Below are 19,157 nucleotides of genomic sequence, written 5' to 3'. Positions count from 1 at the left end.
CTCCTGACCTCGTGATCCTCCCGCCTCGGCCTCCCAAAGTGCTGGGATTACAGGCGTGAGCCACTGTGCCCGGCCGTTACCTACTTTTTTAATTGTTAAGGATATAAGTTCTGATTAACACATAAATAAGTCAAAGAGAGCCAGGCACGGTGGCTCACACCTGTAATCCCAGAACTTTGGGAGGCCAAGGTGGGTGGATTGCCTGAGGTCAGGAGTTTGAGACCAGCCTGGGCAACATGGTGAATGCCCTTCTCTACAAAAAATACAAAAAGTTTAGCTGGACGTGGTGGTACACACCTGTTCCCAGCTACTTGGGGGCGCTGAGGCGGGAAGATCACTTGAGTCTGGCACGTTGCGGTGCAGTGAGCCGAGATGGCGCCACTGTACTCCAGACTGGGCAACAGAACAAGACCCTGTCTCCAGAAGAAAAAAAAGTCAAAGAGAATGTAAGTAGTTTTGTTATAGCAATGTCATTAAATTCTTTGAATTTCTTCCTAAATATATGCTAAAATCATACAGTGACCAGTATAAGAAATTCTGTCAGTGGACAATTCAGGCTTTCCTTCAGTTTTTTTGTTTTATTCAATTTTTTATTTTCTATTTATTAATCTAAGAAAAAAGCATTAAAACCATTTTTCTTGAGCATTTAAACATGAGTATCAATTAGATTAAGCAGTTTAAACTGCTTAACCCTTAAGCAGTTTAAATTTCAGTTATAACTTTAATATGACTTACTTTAACATTTCAAATACTTAAATAGCAAACAAAATGTTAAATAAAACAAAATGTGTTATCACATTGATGCTCAAAACTTATTCTAAAGCGTCAGTATGACATGATTTCTAAACTTGTTTTTATATTTTCTGTTGTTATTATGCTTATTTTAGTTATTTCCTAGGATTTTAATGTATTTTGATTATTTCCATGGTTTTATTTATTTTTATATTTATTTATTTTGAGATGGAGACTGGCTCTGTCCTCCAGGCTGGAGTGCAGTGGCGCAATCTCGGCTCACTGCAAACTCTGCCTCCCAGGTTCACGCCATTCTCCTGCCTCAGCCTGCCGCGTATCTGGGACTACAAGCGCCTGCCACCATGCCCGGCTAATTTTTTTTTGATTTTTAGGGGTTTCACCGTGGTCTCAATCGTCTGACCTCGTGATCCGCCCGCCACGGCCTCCCAAAGTGCTGATATTACAGGCGTGAGCCACCAGGCCTGGCCTTACTTATTTTTTTTTGAGGCGGAGTCTCGCTCTGTCGCCCAGACTGAAGTGCAGTGACGTGGGTCTCGGCTCACTGCAAGCTCCACCTCCTGGGTTCCCGCCATTCTCCTGCCTTAGCCTCTGGAGTAGCTGGGACTACAGGTGCTGTCCACCACGCTTGGCTAACTTTTTTGCATTTTTAGTAGAGACGGGGTTTCACCGTGTTAGCCAGGATGGTCTCGATCTCCTGACCTCTTGATCTGCCTGCCTCGGCCTCCCAAAGTGCTGGGATTACAGGCATGAGCCACCGCGCCCAGCCGATTACTTCCCTGGTTTTAGTCATCAGGCTTCCTCCCCACGAAGAAAAAAGATTATCATACCAAGATAGTCAAAGTTGCAGTTGATTCTTTGTCAAGACGTGACATCTAGTTGCATAGTCCTGGACAACTGGATCCTGAGCCACTGGCCGTTAGATGGAGTCCCTTTTTATTTTATTTTATTTGTTTTTCAAGACGGAGTCTTGCTCTGTCACCCAGGCTGGAGTGCAGGGGTATGATCTTGGCTCACTGCAACCTCTGCCTCCCGGGTTCAAGCAATTCTGCTGCATCATTCTCCCGAGTAACTGAGATTACAGACATGCGCCTCCATGCCCGGCTAATTTTGTTTTTTTGTTTGTTTTTTTTTTTTGAGATGGAGTCTGGCTCTGTCGCCCCGGCTGGAGTGCAGTGGCGCGATCTCAGCTCACTGCAAGCTCCGCCTCCCGAATTCATGCCATTCTCCTGCCTCAGCCTTTGGAGTAGCTGGGACTACAGGCGCCCGCCACCAGGCCCGGCTAATTTTTTGTGTTTTTAGTAGAGACGGGGTTTCACTGTGTTAGGCTGATCTCAATCTCCTGACCTCGTGATCTGCCTGCCGTGGCCTCCCAAAGTGCTGGGATTATAGGCGAGAGCCACCGCGCCCGGCTTAATTTTGTATTCTTAATTTTGTATTTTTAGTAGAGACAGAGTTTCTCCATGTTGGTCAGGCTGGTCCTGAACTCCCGACCTCAGGTGATCCACCCATCTTGGCCTCCCAAAGTGCTGAGATTATAGGCGTGAGCCACTGCGCCTGGCCCAGAGTCCCTTTTTGTTTTTTTGTTTTTTTTTTGAGACGGAGTTTCGCTCTTGTTGCCCAGGCTGGAGTGCAATGGCAGGATCTCGGCTCACTGCAGCCTCTGCCTCCCAGGTTCAAGCAATTCTCCTGCCTCAGCCTCCTGAGTAGCTGGGATTACAGCCATGCGGCACCACGCCTGGCTAATTTATATTTTTAGTAGAGATGAGATTGGTCAGGCTGGTCTCAAACTCCCAACCTCAGGTGGTCTGCCCACCTCAGCCTCCCAGAGTGCTGGGATTATAGGCGTGAGCCACCGTGCCAGGCCTAAGTCCCTTTTTATAATGAAGTTTTACTTTTTACCTGGTGATATTTCTAAGCTTCTGTCCTTTAAAGTTTTTTCAGCTTGGCTTATCTTCGTCTCCCCACCCAAGTTTTTATTTTGAAAGTTTCAAGACCTCAGAAAAGATAGGAGACTGAGACAGTGAATACCCATATACCTTTTACCTAAGTTCACTGGTTTTCTGCTCAGCATACTTCTTTTTTTTTTTTTTTTTTTTTTTGAGACGGAGTCTCGCTCTGTCGCCCAGGCTGGAGTGCAGTGGCGCGATCTCGGCTCACTGCAAGCTCCGCCTCCCGGGTTCCCGCCATTCTCCTGCCTCAGCCTCCTGAGTAGCTGGGACTACAGGCGCCCGCCACCGCGCCCGGCTAATTTTTTTTTTGTATTTTTAGTAGAGACGGGGTTTCACTGTGGTCTCGATCTCCTGACCTTGTGATCCGCCCGCCTCGGCCTCCCACAGTGCTGGGATTACAGGCTTGAGCCACCGCGCCCGGCCTCAGCATACTTCTTAAACGGTGTTGCTGAGGCTGAAAGTGGTAGCTTAGGCATGATAACTGAGTAGTGTTTCTGTCATTTTCCTTGTTTGGAATGCTAACCTAAGGAGTCTGAGATTGTTTCCTGGATGTTGTACTGTTGACCCACATTGAACCTGTCTTTCATAAAATCTCCAGTGCCCATTTTATGTACATGCAAATAAATTTTGCTATATTTTTCTGTAGTGTTGAACAATTTTTGGGGGGCTTTTTGATAGCTTTTGCTACTTAGTATTAAAGCTGGTAGTATTGGAGCTTGGAATACCACCGGAGTAAGTTTATTGCTCATTCCATATGATGTTTTGTCACAGAGTGATTTGCCCCGAATCAAAACGGAGATTGAGGCCTTGAAGAATCTGAGACATCAGCATATATGTCAACTCTACCATGTGCTAGAGACAGCCAACAAAATATTCATGGTTCTTGAGGTTAGTAGTATGTTCCAGATACCTAAAAACATTCCGTCACTTTATCAGTAGTAAAAGAGAAAAGTACATTTCACCTCAAAGATTAGAATAGATGTTAAGCGACTTACCTGTTTTGTTCCATTTGTAACAATTTAGATCAAGTAGATGTATATAATAAATTGGAGATTCAGTGTAAATGTCATCTTTCTAATACACCCCTAATGGGGTAGTATGGTTTATTAGATAGAATATGTTAGAATTTTCTCCTAGAGGGAAGGACTCATTCTAGTTGTTTTTTTTTTTTTTGAGACGGAGTCTCACTCTGTTGCCCAGGCTGGAGTGCAGTGGTGCAATCTCGGCTCACTGCAAGCTCTACCTCCCGAGTTCATGCCCTTCTCCTGCCTCAGCCTCCCGAGTAGCTGAGACTACAGGCACCCGCCACCACGCTCGGCTAATTTTTTACATTTTTAGTAGAGACAGGGTTTCACCATGTTAGCCAGGATGGTCTTGATCTCCTGACCTTGCCCACCTCGGCCTCCCAGAGTGCTGGGATTACAGGCGTGAGCCACCGCGCCCGGCCTCATTCTAGTTTTATATGGTATATTAATTTCCTAGGACTATTGGAACAAAGTACTACAGACTTGGTGGCTTAAAGCCACAGAAACTCATTGTCTCACAGTTCTGAAGTCTGAAATTAAATGTGGGCAAGGCTGGTTCCTTCTGGAGGTTCTGAGGGGGAATCTGTTTACTGCCTCTTTGTTAGTTTTTGGTAGTTGCTGGCAGTCCTTGGCACTCCTTGGTTTATAGATGCACCACTCCCATCTTGGCCTCCGTCTTCAAATGGTGTTTTCCTCTCTGTGTAGCTCTGTCTCTTTCCAAATGTCTCTCTTCTTAAAAGGACCCAAGGATTAGGCTTACGCTGATCCAGTGACAGTTCAACACACAGCACTGGGTAGCTTCCAGTGTCTGTTATGTAAACCAAGCAATTTCAAGTTTTAACTTGCCCTTTTTGTCTTGAAAGATATCTTTAGAACTTGTATTATTCAACTTGTTTAGTTTTTGTTAGTCTTCGCCAAATAATATGTAATTTGCACATGATTTTCACAGGTTAGTACTGTTTTAAAAGCATATTTTAAAAATCGTAATTTTGGCCAGGTCCTCTCATGCCTATAATCCCAGCACTTTGGGAGGCTGAAGTGGGAGGATCATTTGAAACCAGTGGTTTAAAACCAGCCTCAGTAACATAGCAAGACCCTGTCTCTACGTACAAAAAAAAAAAAAAAAGCCGGGTATGATGGCGTGTGGTGCGCATCTGTCATTCCAGCTCCTCAGGAGGCTGAGGCGGGAGAATTGCTTGAGTCCAGGAGTTTGAGGCTGCAGTGAGCCATGATAATGGCACTGTACTCCAGCCTGGGTGACAGAGCAAAACCCTGTCTCTAAAAAATAAAAACAAAAAAATTACAATGTTGAATGTTTTGGATCTAGAACTATTTTCTGCCGTTACTACACTGTAGATCTATCTACATGGTCCACAATGGTAATTTTAAAACCTCTTTATATTTTTAGCTGATCCCTTTGTTCAAATAAAATTCTTAGGGCCAGGCATAGGGGCTCATGCCTGTAACTCCAGCTCTTTGGGAGGCCAAGGCTGGTGGATCACTTGAGGCCAGGAGTTCGAGACTATCCTGGGCAACATGGGAAAACTTCATTTCTACAAAAAATACAAAAACTTAGCCAGTTGTGGTGGTGCATGCCTGTAGTCCCAGCTACCTGGGAGGCTGAGGTAGGAGGATTGCTTGAGCCTGGGAGGCAGAGCTTGCAGTGAGCTGAGATTGTGCCACTGCACTCCAGCCTGGGTGGCAGAGCGAGACTCTGTCTGAAAAAAGAAAAAAAATTGTTAAACAAAATCTCCCAAGCATCCATGAATCTAGGAGAAAATTTAAAGGTACAAGAGAGTGGCTAGGTGCAGTGTCTTGTGCCTGTAATCCCAGCACTTTGGGAGGCCAAGGTGGGAAGATCACTTGAGCTAAGGAGTTTGGGACCAGCTTGAGCAACATAGTGAGACCTTGTTTCTACTTAAAAAAAAAAAAAAAAAAAAAAAAAAAGGCTGGATATAGTGGTGCACACCTGTAGTCCCAGCTACTTGGGAGGCTCAGGTGAGGAGTCTGGGAGATATAGGCTACAGTGAGCTATGACTGCACCACTGCACTCCAGCCTTGGTAATAGAGTGAGACCCTGTCTCAAAAAAAGAAAGGTACAAGGGAGTATATATTAAAAACAAAATCCTCTATTTCCCCTACATCCCAGTCATCCAATATTCTTTAATTTTTAAATTTTATTATATTATTCATAGAAATGCGGGTCTTGGCCTGTTGCCCCAGCTGGTCTTGGACTCCTGGCCTTAAGCGATCTTCCCTCCTTGGCCTCCCAAAATGTTGGGATTACAGGCGTGAGCAACCATGCTCCACCCCAGTCATCACATTTCTTTTTCTTTTTTCTCTTTTTTTTTTTTTTTTTGAGACGGAGTCTCACACTGTCTTGAAGGCTGGAGTGCAATGGCGTGACCTTGGCTAACTACAACCTCCACCTCCCAGGTTCAAGTGATTTTCCTGCCCCAGCCTCCTGAGTAACTGGGATTCTAGGCATGTGCCACCACCTCCGGTTAATTTTTGTATTTTTTGGTAGAGACGGAGTTTCACCATGTTGGCCAGGCTGGTCTCAAACTTCTGACCTCAGGCAATTTGCCCACTTCAGCCTCCCAGAGTGCTTGGGATTACAGGAGTGAGCTCCCACTCCTGACCTTCACATTTTCTTTTCTCTGAGCCATTCATGTATTTTTCTTGTGTCTCTTGTAGATACCTACAGATATTTTATACGTATGTGTATTTTATATGTGTGTGTGTGTATGTGTGTGTGTTGCTTATTGGTTTCTGTCACACAAATGGTCACAAATTATTACTTTGCACCTTGTTTTTTTCCCATGTAACAATTGATCTTAGAGACCATTTGAGCACATTCAGATATTTCAGACATTTTTATTTCTCTTTATTTTGTATTTCTTTATTTGGAAATATGAAGTAGGCTGTTTTCTTTTTGTAAAACTTATTGGATAACATTAAAAAAATTTCCTATTGAGGTGTAATTTAGATATAATAAAATGTGCACATTAGGTATGCAATTTGACAAATGTATATACCCATGTACCTCCCACCCCAAAGTGTAAAACATCTCTTACCACCTCAGAAAGTTTTCTCCTGCCCTTTTGAAGTTTTCCCTGTAACCATAGTCACCCTGCCCTTACCAGCAACTACTCATCTGATTTCTTTTTTTTTTTTTTTTTTTTTTTTTGAGGCGGAGTCTCGCTCTGTCGCCCAGGCTGGAGTGCAGTGGCCGGATCTCAGCTCACTGCAAGCTCCGCCTCCCAGGTTCACGCCATTCTCCTGCCTCAGCCTCCCGAGTAGCTGGAACTACAGGCGCCCGCCACCTCGCCCGGCTAGTTTTTTGTATTTTTTAGTAGAGACGGGGTTTCACCGTGTTAGCCAGGATGGTCTCGACCTCCTGACCTCGTGATCCACCCGTGTCAGCCTCCCAAAGTGCTGGGATTACAGGCTTGAGCCACCGCGCCCGGCCTACTCATCTGATTTCTATCACCGCAGATTAGTTTAATCTGTTCTAGAATGTGATGTAAATGACTCATACAGTATTCTTTTGCTTATTGTTAGGCTTCTTTTGCTCAGCATAATGCTTTTGCAAGCCACTATATCAATCTGTAGTCTTTTATTAACTTAGTACTGGACATTGTTTCATAGCAGTTTGTAAAGAGCTTCCTTTTTTTTTTTTTTTTTTTTTTTTTAAATTACTGCCTAGAATTCCATTCCGTGTCATAGTTTATCTAGTATCAGCATTTAGGTCTGAATGCTGGTGTTCCCCACAAATTTGTATGTTGAAACTTAATCCCCAGTGTTAAGAGCTGGGGCCCTTTAAGGAGGTGATTAGGTCATGAGGGCAGAGCTCTTATGAATGGGATTAGTGCCCTTATACAAGAGGCTTTAGGGAGCTCGTTTGCTCCCTTCTACCACATGAGGATACATAGCATATGCCAACTGTGAGCAACAGAACCTCACTAGACACTGGATCTACTGGCACCTTGATGTTAGACTTCCCAGGCTCCAGAACTGTGAGCGATACATTTATCTTGTTTATAAATTACTTGGTGTAAGGTATTTTGTTATAGCAGCCCAAATGGACTAAGACAGTTGTTTCTAGTCTTTTGCTTTTACAAACACTGCTGCTGTAGTAAATGATCTTTAAGGTACATTTTTTGTTAGTGATGGTGTTTGTTTTTTGAGACAAGTCTTACTGTGTCACCCAGGCTGGAGTGCAATGGTACAATCTTGGCTCACTGCAACCTCTGCCTCCCGGGTTCAAGCGATTCTCCTGCCTCAGTCTCCTGAGTAGCTGGGATTACAGGCACCCGCCACCACGCCTGGCTAATTTTTTGTATTTTTAGTAGAGACGGGTTTTCACCATGTTGGCCAGGCTGATCTCAAACTCCTGACCTCAAGTGATCCACCCACCTCGGCTTCCCAAAGTGCTGGGATTGCAAGTGTGAGCCACCGCGCCTGACCAAAGTACTGTTTTTTGATATGAGTGAGTACATCTATAAGAGCAATAACTAAATGTGGAACTGTGAGGTCAAGTCTATATGCATTTGTAATTTTAATTGATATTGCTAAAATGGAAACCCAGCTCACAGAAAAGTGGAACTGCCCTGGGAAAGGGATGGAAAGCCTTGAGCTTTGTGCTCTGGTACCTGTTCTGCAGCGTCTGAGATACCTCTGTAGACCTGGGCTCCTTCTGGTACAGATTGAAAACCACTGGTCTTTGGGATAGAGAAACAATAATTACTGCTGGGTTTTAAAATTTCAGGTAATTACACTAAATGAGAGTGCATTAAGATGAGAATGGGTTTTAATACTTTGCTATAAAAATATAAAACCCTGGATGAGCTTTTTAAAATCACAGTGGTAGTTGGTTTTACTTCTACTTACTGGTAATAAAACTGTTCGAGGAAAGAGTTATTGTTCTCATTCCTGGAGTCATTATTGACTTGTTTGATCCTGAGAGTGTACTTTTGAATATGCCTTACTCGGTTCTATTCCCTATAAAGTCAAATTAGTAATATCTGAGTTAAGTGTACTTTTTGATTTTAAATTTCTGTGAAGTGATTTTTGTACGTTGTAACAATATCTGTGATTCCATTGCTGTTGAAGTACTGCCCTGGAGGAGAGCTGTTTGACTACATAATTTCCCAGGATCGCCTGTCAGAAGAGGAGACCCGGGTTGTCTTCCGTCAGATAGTATCTGCTGTCGCTTACGTGCACAGCCAGGGCTATGCTCACAGGGACCTCAAGCCAGTAAGTGACTGCATCATAGTTAGATGCTCACCTGAGAGTTCAGCATCATTTACCTGTTAGTTTTAGGTTTCCAAATGATCTGTTTAGGAATCTATCTTAGGTTTGCTATTTTTTGTTGTTGTTGCTCCAGTCATAACATCACATTTCTTTTTTCCTCTTACTTTTTTTTTTTTTTTTTTTTTTTTTTTTTAGAGGTGGTGTCTCACTGTGTCGCCCAGGCTAGAGTGTAGTGGTGTGATCTCAGCTCACTGCGACCTCCACCTCCTGGATTCAAGCAGTTCTCCTGCCTCAGCCTTCCGAGTAGTTGAGATTACAGGCATAAGCCACCATGCCCAACTAATTTTTGTATTTTTAGTAGAGATGGAGTTTCACCATGTTGGCCAGGCTGGTCTTGAACTCCTGACCTCAGGTGATCCACCTGCATTGGCCTTCCAAAGTGCTAGGATTGCAGACGTGAACCACTATACCCAGCCTTTCTTCCTCTTATTTTTGACTTCTGGGAGGTGTTACTTTTATTTTTATTTTTTCTGTTGTTCAGACAAGAGTGCAGTGGTGCAATTTTGGTTCACTGCAGCATTGACCTTCAGGGCTCAAGTGATCCACACACCTCAGCCTCTTAAGTAACTGGGAGTACAGGTGCACACAACCATGCCTGACTAATTTTTTAGTTATTTGTAGAGACAGGGTTTCACCATGTTGCCCAGGCTGGTTTCGAACTCCTGAGCTCAAGCTATCCTTTTGCCCTGGCCTCCCAAAGTACTGAGATTACAGGTGTGAACCACTACTCCTGGCCTTGGTAGGCTTTTTGGATGCATTTATGAGCATTCTGTGTATCTGTCAATTGTGTGTGACTTTATAAATGTCTTTTTTTTTTTTTTTTTTTTTTAACAAGATCTCACTCTGTCACCCAGGCTGGAGTGCAGTGGCATGATCAAGGGTCACTGTAGCCTCAACCTCCTGGGCTCAAGTGATTCTCCCACCTTAGCCTTCCGAGTAACTGGGACTACAGGCGTATGCCACCATGCCCAGCTAATTTTTTGTATCTTTATTTTATGTATGTATGCGTTTATTTATTTTTATTTTTAATTTTTTGAGACTGAGTCTTGCTCTGTTACCCAGGCTGGAGTGCAGTGGCGCAATCTTGGCTCACTGCAACCTCTGCCTCCCAGGTTCAAGTGATCCTCCTGCCTTAGCCTCCTGAGTAGCTGGAATTACAGGTGCCTGCCACCACTCTTGGCTAATTTTTGTATTTTTAGTAGGTCCGGAGTTTTGCCATGTTGGCCAGGCTGGTCTCAAACTCCTGACTTCAAGTGATTCAAGTGATGTGCCTGCCTCAGCCTCCCAAAGTGCTGGAATTACAGGCATGAGCCAGGGCACCTGGCTGGAAACTCTTTTTCCGCCTGTTTATACTGAACTCGTTGATTTGAACTCACTCTTTTGGTTTAAATTTGCTTTTGGCACAAATGGTGTTTGCTTGTAGTTGACCCTCAGAACACCAAGGAGAAAATAGGAGAAAATGGTTTATACTAGTGAGTCTTGTGGGGAAGTGATAGAGTGATCAATATTCCTCCTCTTTTCCCTCCTTTTTTTTTTTTTTTTTTTTTAAGACGGAGTCTGACTCTGTCACCCAGGACGGAGTGCAGTGGTGGGATCTCCGCTCACTGCAAGCTCTGCCTCCCAGGTTCACACTATTCTGCCTCAGCCTCCCAAGTAGCTGGGATTACAGGCATGCACCACCATGCCTGGCTAATTTTGTACTTTTAGTAGAGACGGGGTTTCTCCATGTTGGTCAGGCTGGTCTCGAACTCCTGACCTCAGGTGATGTGCCCGCCTCAGCTTCCCAAAGTGCTGGGATTATAGGTGTGAGCCACCGTGCCTGGCCCTTCTTTTCCCTTATATACTTCTTGTCATTTCATTAGTTTCTAGTCATTTTCAGTTTGTAGTATCCAGATTTTTTAACAGAAACAACCTTAGATCATTTTTACTCATTTTAATTAATTTATTTTTAAAAAATGAGACCAGGTCTTGCTGTGTTGCCCAGGCTGATCTTGAAAACCTGGGCTCAAATAATCCTCTCCTCTTTGCCTTCAGAGTGCTGGGGGATTACAGGCATGAGCTGCCACACTCGGCCTTAAATCATTTTTAGAAATGGCTAGAGGTGGGATTTGATATAAGGAAGTCAGTATACAGTTATCAAAATATCTTTGTTTTCCCAGGAAAATTTGCTGTTTGATGAATATCATAAATTAAAGCTGATTGATTTTGGTCTCTGTGCAAAACCCAAGGTAAGTACAGAAATAAGATGCATCTATGTTCTTTGTAAATGCATTTGTTTCTTAGTGCGTGATTTCGTCCTGACTTCCACTTAGTCTTTATTGAGCTTGGTTGCATCCATTGAGAAGAATGTTAAATTTCATCCCTGGTATCGGTAGTTTTTGTAAATTCTCTAGATGATCATAACATGCAATCAAGATTGAGAGTCACTGCCCTAGTTCTAAGATTGGTCCTGCTGAAGACTCCATGAGTATGCTGTGAGAATTTGCAGTGCAGAGGTGACTTGAGGCTATTATAGCAAGAATGCTGACTTGACAATGTGCTTGCAGTTTGAGTATATTGCCACTAGATGATGCCTTTGTTTGTTTAGATAAAAGTTGAGAATTTAGTGCAAATCTATTATCCAAATGGTTCTATAGCTAACAATTAGTTACATTTTGAGAAACAATCCCCTTTCCTTTTAAAAGAAGGAAAAATCCCATGTGCACTTCTAAATTTATAACTGTTATATATTTCCTTAATTTGCATTCCATGGTTACGTTTTGGTGTTCTCCAGCATAACTTCTCTTTGAGGTGACTGAACTTTCTCGCTGTCCTGTCTGCAGCAGATCTCCTGTGTGGTTGCCTGTTGGAGGCTTCCTCTGGAGTTCTCTAATCATGGTACTCACAATCTCAAAAATGAGCTGTCTACACTCATTAAGAATGTTGAAATTGCAGACTTGTCTCAGGCTTTTGTAGTCCCATTACTGTTTCCTGTCCCGATCAGAATTAGCTAGGTGCAAAGGGAAGCAGATTTTACCCCTTTGGCAGAATGACTCTTTCTGATTCTTCTCTGATTCCCTTGGCTCTTCAGAAACTATCAGTGGAACCTTTTTTCTGGGAACCAAATGCTAGAAGGCAGGTTTTTTTTTGATTGACAGACATATAAAGATAAAACATACTTTGAACAGATAAACTGGTTTAAGTCATTCTCCATGGGAGGCAGTGGAGAAGGCTTGTGACAGACCCTGTGTGCCTTCATTTATGGCTGCCACAGATTACCCACATAGACACATCTAAGGAAAGCGGGGTTGCCTGGGAGAGGATTGCCTCAGCCTTCTTCCGAGGAGCGCGCTCCTGGGCATGTTGTTTCAGTTGTAAATGACATCTCACAATTCACAAATCCTTTGCCAGCTGTAAGAACTCTATGCAGCTGTTGGACTGTAGCTTTGTTTTCATTATGTCTTGATATTCTGTGGGAGGGCAGAGGAGGATGAGCAGATTATTCATTTTAACAGATCTGGAAGCTAAGGGAGTGATTTGTCTTATAACTGCATCTAGAAAACAGACTTTGAAGGCACTGTTCTATGTAACATATTGCTTTTTTCCCTCTAAAAAATAGAGCTCTTCTGTATTTGTAAAGATTTGATACTGGAGATAAGGTCCAGTAAATAAATTTTCCCCCCCGGGATACTTGGGGATGGAAAGACTTGGATGCTTGGATATATGCTAGGCTTATTTATGTATGTGGATATTTAGGGAAGTATGAACCTGATTTGACTGAGCTAAGGGAAAAGGATTTGTTCATGCCAGGTTGTAGTGGTGTTGGGAATCCAGAGAAGCAGAGACCACACGTGCATGCACACATGTATACAGAGTATTGCGTTGGCTACAGAAATCCTTTATAATGTGGGGTAGTTTTTCATCTAGCTTCTCTTTGCTTGTGCTCATAAAATGCACAGGTATAGAGTTTCAGTTTTGCAAAATTAAAAGAGCTCTGGAGATCGGTTGCACAACAATGTGATTATATTTCAGTACTACTAAGCTATACATTTTAAAAAGGTTAAGATGGTAAATTTTATGTTATATGTTGTGTGCCATAAAAATTGGCATACCATAAAAATGGCCGATAATTTTTATCGGCCAGGCACGGTGGCTCATGCCTGTAATCCCAGCACTTTGGGAGGCCGAGGTGGGTGGATCATCTGAGGTCTGGAGTTTGAGAGTAGCCTGGCCAACATGGCGAAACCCCATCTATACCAAAAATACAAAAATTAGTTGGGCATGGTGGCAAACTGCGTGCCTGTAATCCCAGCTACTCTGGAGGCTGAGGCAGGAGGATCACTTGAACCCAGGAGGCAGAAGTTGCAGTGAGCTGAGATTGCACCATTGCACTCCAGCCTGGGTGACAGAGTGAGACTCAGTCTCAAAAAAGAAAAGGATGTTTATCAAGGTTTAATTCTCTTAAGGGCTGTAATTAATAAGTGTTTCATTTTTATCTTATTGACAGGGTAACAAGGATTACCATCTGCAGACATGCTGTGGGAGTCTGGCTTATGCAGCACCTGAATTAATACAAGGCAAATCATATCTTGGATCAGAGGTAATTATTCATTGATTAATTCATTATATAATCAACAGGCATTTATATTGGTGACCTGTAGTGAGTCAGGCACTGTGCATTGGGGGTATAATGATGAAGTAAGAAATAATCTTGTTAATCAAAGAGTTCAGTCTATTTGGTGAGTGAGATATATATACTTATAAATGAAATTAATAACTTGCAATAAATATAGTAACACATAATATACTTATGAAGCAGGGATATTTCTGGTGTCCTTGTTGTGGTTGCTTTTGAATTAAATAGTGCCATAGTTTGGACTGGTTAGTCTAGCTGGATAGAACAAAAGACCGAGGTTCCAGGCTCAGTTTTCAGAGATGCTGGTTAGCACAGAGAAAACCTGTGCTTTGTCTATTCATAGCTGATTCTCCAAGGCCAGCAGCCCTGTGTAGGAGTCCAAGCTGAGAAGGACTGGGCTTTGCCTGATTTATATTTGCTGTATCTCAAATTATCAAATTAGCAGCTCCTCCCATTCTCTGGAGTACTAGTTTTGCTGATGTTAGTGTCATAAGATTTAAAAAAACACTGTAGTTGTGAAAAGCTCAGGAACTGCTCGGTTAAACGGGTTTCTTATTTTAGGACATGTCCAAATCTTTTTTTGTTTTGTTTTGTTTTGTTTTTTCGAGATGGAGTCTCACTCTGTCACCCAGGCTGGAGTGCAGTGGCACGATCTTGGCTCATTGCAACCTCCGCCTCCTGGGTTCAAACGATTCTCCTGCCTCAACCTCCCAAGTAGCTGGGATTACAGGCACCTGCCACCACGTTCGGCTAATTTTTGTATTTTTAGTAGAGACGGGTTTCACCATGTTGGTCAGGCTGGTCTCAAACTCCTGACCTCAAATGATTTACCCACCTCGGCCTCCCAATTATAGGCATGAACAATTGTGCCTGGCCTCCAAATATTTAATGTACTCTTGTGCAGTGTGATCCTTCAGGAAAGGAACATCACAGATAGCAGCTGGTCCTGATTTTATTTGCCTATGGGATCCACTTTTGATGGAGAGCATCTTTTGGAACTAGTGTAAGGAACTTTGGGAATACCAAGTTACTTCCTAACACGAGAAGATGGGAACTGTTTTTGGTGACTTTTTATTTTGATATAATCTCTAACTTACAGGATAGTGCAAAAATAGAATGGTATATCTTTTACTCAAATTCACAGTCTTTTACATTTTTCCTTATTTGCTTTATCATTCTCTATGTTTATATATATGCATTTGTTTTGAATCATTTGAGTTAGCTAGAAACATCATATCTCTTTATCACTCAATATTTCTTTATATATTTTTCCTGAAAGTAAAGAGCTTTCCTTTTATAACCACACTTTAGTGTCAAAATTTAACATTGATACCATTTATTTAATTCATAATTCATATTCAAATGGTATTAATTGTGCCAATAATGTCCTTTACAGTTTTATTGTCCCCCCCAGTCTAGTATTTGGTGCAGGATACATTTAGTTATTGCATTTAGTTATTGTGTCTCTTTTTTTTTTTTTTTTTTTGAGACGGAGTCTCGCTGTGTCACCCAGGCTGGAGTGCAGTGGTGCGATCTCGGCTCACTGCAAGCTCCGCCTCCCAGGTTCACGCCATTCTCCTGCCTCAGCCTCCGAGTAGCTGGGACTACAGGCGCCCGCCACCACGCCCGGCTAGTTTTTTGTATTTTTAGTAGAGACGGGGTTTCACCATGTTAGCCAGGATGGTCTCGATCTCCTGACCTCGTGATCCACCCGCCTCAGCCTCCCAAAGTGCTGGGATTACAGGCTTGAGCCACCGCGCCCGGCCATATTGTGTCTCTTTAGTCCCTTTTAGTCTGGAAGACTTCCTTAGGCTTTATTTTTCTTGATCTCAACATTTTTGAGGAGGCCAGTTATTTTTAGTAGAATGTACATTAATTTGAATTTATTTGATGTTTCCTTATGATTAGATTCAGGTTATGTATATTTGGCAGAAATACCACAGAAATGATGTTGTAGCTTCTTAGTGCATTATAGGAAAGGGACCAAATGTTTTCTGAATATTTATCATGGTCCTGGAATCATGCTGGATACTTTTTATTTTTAATTGTGGTAAAATACACATAACATAAAATTTACCATCTTAACTGTTTTTAAAATGTGTAGTTTAGTAGTACTGAAATATAATCACATTGTTGTGCAACCAATCTCCAGAGCTCTTTTAATTTTGCGAAACTGAAACTCTATACCTGTTAAACAATTCTTCATTTCTGCCTACCCTATTCCCCTACCCTTCTGCTTTCTGACTCTATGAATTTGACTAATCTAGGAACCTCATATAAATGGAATCATACAATATTTGTCTCTTTGTCACTGGCTTATTTTATTTAGCATAATGTCCTCAGGTTCATTCATGTAGCATGTGTCACAATTCCTTTCTTTGTAAGGCTGAATAATATTCCATTATATGTATATACCACATTTTGTTTATTCATTCATCCACTGGTAGATACTTAGATTGCTTCTACCTTTTGGCTCTTGTGAATAATGTTGATAGGAATATGAATGTACAAATATCTCTTTGAGATCCTGCTTTCAATTCTTTGGGTATATATTCAGAAGTGGAGTTGCTGGATCATATTGTAATTCTATTTTTAATATTTTATGGAATCTCCATACTGTTTTCCATAGTGAGTGCACCATCTTACATTTCCACCAACAGTGTACAAGAGTTTCATGTAGGCTGGGCGTGGTGGCTCATGCCTGTAATCCCAGCACTTTGGGAGACTGAGGTGGGTGGATCATGAGGTCAGGAGTTCGAGACCAGCCTGGTCAACATGGTGAATCCCTGTCTCTCTTAAAAATACAAAAATAAGCCAGGCATGGTGATGTGCACCTGTAATCCCAGCTGCTCGGGGGCTGAGGCAGAAGAATCGCTTGAACCTGGGAGGCAGAGGTTGCAGTGAGCAGAGATTGTATGATTGCACTCCAGCCTGGGTGACAGAGCAAGACTCTGTCTCAAAAAAAAAAAAAAAAAAAAAGAGTTTCACATGCTAGATACATTTAATAATTTTCACTTAAGCTCTACAGACTTTTTTTTTTGAGACGGAGTTTTGCTCTTGTTGACCAGGCTGGAGTGAGATTTGAATGGAGTGAGGTACTGTTTCCACTACTCCATTTAGTTTCCCAGAAGGAGTGATAATTGTATGCTTGATCTCACAAGATTCTTAGAGGTGATGAAAATCTGCGGATTTGAGTGTATCTGGGTTTTTCCTATGTAATTTTAAATTGTTTTCTTGTCCATGTTTGTTCAACTTCCTGTCCTTCTCAGAGTGTCTAAAGGATAGTGGACTGAGGAGTCATTTGAGGTACTTACTAAATGATGCAGAGCTCAGGGTAGTAACTCCCTCAGAGATTTTGGTTTCATTTTCTAAGATGGGGCTTTAAGAATCTTCATTTAAAATACTAATAAAATAGTTGATGCTGATGTTCACGGTCCTGATTGTGCTTTAAGGACATGTTCCATTGTAAACATCTCTAATTGCTTCAGTAATTTTTCATGGGAAATGGTTTCAGTTCTCTCTTCCTCCCAATTATTTTGTTATCTCTTTTTTTTGAGACAGAGTCTCACTCTGTCTCCCAGGCTGGAGTGCAGTGGCATGACTATGGCTCACGGTAGCCATTACCTCCTAGACTCAAGCAGTCCTCCCACCTCAGCCTCCCAAGTAGCGAGGACTACAGGTGTGCACTACCACACCTGGCTAATGTTTTTTATTTCTTTGCAGAGATAGGGTCTTTCTGTGTTTCTGGGGCTGGTCTTGAACTCCTGGGCTCAAGTGATCCTCCTGCCTTGGCTTCCCAAAGTGCTGGGAGCCAGTTATTTTTCATGTCAACTGGTAGTTTTTGGATTTACTTGCATTTGCTTTAGTTATGATTTTAGTTAATTTATTCTCATATTCAATTCAAAACAGTGAAGTAAAAGTGCTTTGAGTTAACTGAAAAATACTTTTTCTGCTGTCTTTTCTCTAATAAGTGTTGGTAGCACTATGAGGATGTTATTATAATTTTATTCCTCTTTAAGTTTAACCCTAGACATAATCTTTCTGTTGACTTTTTGTTTGTTTGTTTGTTTGTTTTTTGAGACGGAGTTTCGCTCTTGTTGCCCAGGCTGGAGTGCAATGGTGTGATCTTGGCTCACTGCAACCTCCGCCTCCCGGGTTCAAGCGATTCTCTTGCCTCAGCCTCCCGAGTTGCTGGAATTAACAGGCATGTACCACCCCTCCTGGCAAATTTTGTATTTTTATTAGAGATGGGGGTTTTTCCATGTTGGTCAGGCTGGTCTCGAATGCCCGACCTGAAGTGATCCACCCGCCTCGGCTTCCCAAAGTGTTGGAATTACGAGCATGAGCCACCGTGCCCAGCCTTATTTATTTATTTATTTATTTGAGACAAAGTCTTGCCCTTATCCCCCAGTCTGGAGTGCAATGGTGCGATCTCGGCTCACTGCAAAGTGCTGGGATTATAGGCGTGAGCCACCATGCCCGACCCTTTTTTTTTTTTGGAGACAGACTCTCACTCTGTTGCTCAGGCTGGAGTGCAGTGGCGTGATCTTGGCTCACTGCAACCTCCGCCTTTTGGGTTCAGTGATTCTCCTGCCTCAGCCTCCTGAGTAGCTGGAATTACAGACATGCACTACCACACCCGGCTAATTTTTTTGTCTTTTTAGTAGAGACAGGGTTTTGCCATGTTGGCCCGGCTGGTCTTGAACTCCTACCTCAAGTGATCCGCCTACCTCGCCTCCCAAAGTGTCGGGATTACAGGCATGAGCCACCGTACCTGGCCCCTCTTGTGATATTTGATGAGGTCATGTAGCTCACTGTTTCCTGTGCAACCTCTTTGGTTTGATTTTTTTTTGAGATGGAGTCTCGCTCTGTCGCCCAGGCTGGAGTGCCATGGTGTAATCTCAGCTCACTTCAACCTCTACCTCCCAGGTTCAAGCGATTCTCCTGCCTCAGCCTCCCGTGTAGCCGGTATTACAGGTGCCCACTACCACACCCGACCAAATTTTGTATTTTTAGTAGAGACAAGGTTTTACCATGTTGACCAGGCTGGCCTTGAACTCCTGACCTCAGGTGGGAGGAGGCCCGTTTTGGCCTCCCAAAGTGCTGGGATTATAGGCGTCAGCCACTGCACCCGATCTGCTTTGAATTTAATACCATGAATGAGTGTCATGCCATCATGTCTCAATTTATAGATTAAATATTTGACATCTCTGAGGCATAAATGGTCAATTTCTGACCTCCTGCAACTTGGAAGAGTAATCAGGTGTTTGCTTCAAAGCAGATTGTTCACTTGAGCCATCGTAGTAGAGTCCTAATAATCTGATATGATTTGGTAAACAGGACTAGGGGTTAGATTTGGCTTATCTAGTATAAGTACTACCCAGATACGTGATGCTGCTCAACTTATTTTAACTCTGTTTTCTCTTTGTTTCTTTTCTTTCTTTGTTTTCTTCCTTCTTTTCCTTCTTTCCTCTTTTTCTTTTTTTCCTCTTAAACTTT

At 42.5% G+C, this 19,157-nt stretch overlaps 1 protein-coding gene across 16 annotated transcripts in view; it reads left to right on the top strand.

Annotated features, from left to right (window-relative positions):
* Positions 1–19,157, top strand: part of MELK (maternal embryonic leucine zipper kinase) — a 121,239-nt gene that overhangs the window by 28,111 nt on the left and 73,971 nt on the right. For 10 of the 16 annotated variants that reach the window (XM_077965703.1, XM_077965705.1, XM_028835054.2 and 7 more), the window contains 4 exons: positions 3,474–3,590; positions 8,843–8,986; positions 11,203–11,271; positions 13,530–13,622. In XM_077965703.1, the coding sequence (XP_077821829.1) occupies positions 3,474–3,590; positions 8,843–8,986; positions 11,203–11,271; positions 13,530–13,622 (423 nt within the window). Of the gene's footprint in view, positions 1–3,473; positions 3,591–6,952; positions 7,747–8,842; positions 8,987–11,202; positions 11,272–13,529; positions 13,623–19,157 lie in introns of those variants that run through there. The other 6 variants (XM_077965713.1, XM_077965708.1, XM_077965714.1 and 3 more) reach the window with 4 other exon arrangements.

Source organism: Macaca mulatta, chromosome 15, assembly GCF_049350105.2.
Source record: "Macaca mulatta isolate MMU2019108-1 chromosome 15, T2T-MMU8v2.0, whole genome shotgun sequence".
Classification (NCBI taxonomy): domain Eukaryota; kingdom Metazoa; phylum Chordata; class Mammalia; order Primates; family Cercopithecidae; genus Macaca; species Macaca mulatta.
The sequence above is the reverse complement of the archived record's forward strand: the minus strand, read 5'-3'. Positions and strand labels throughout refer to the sequence as shown.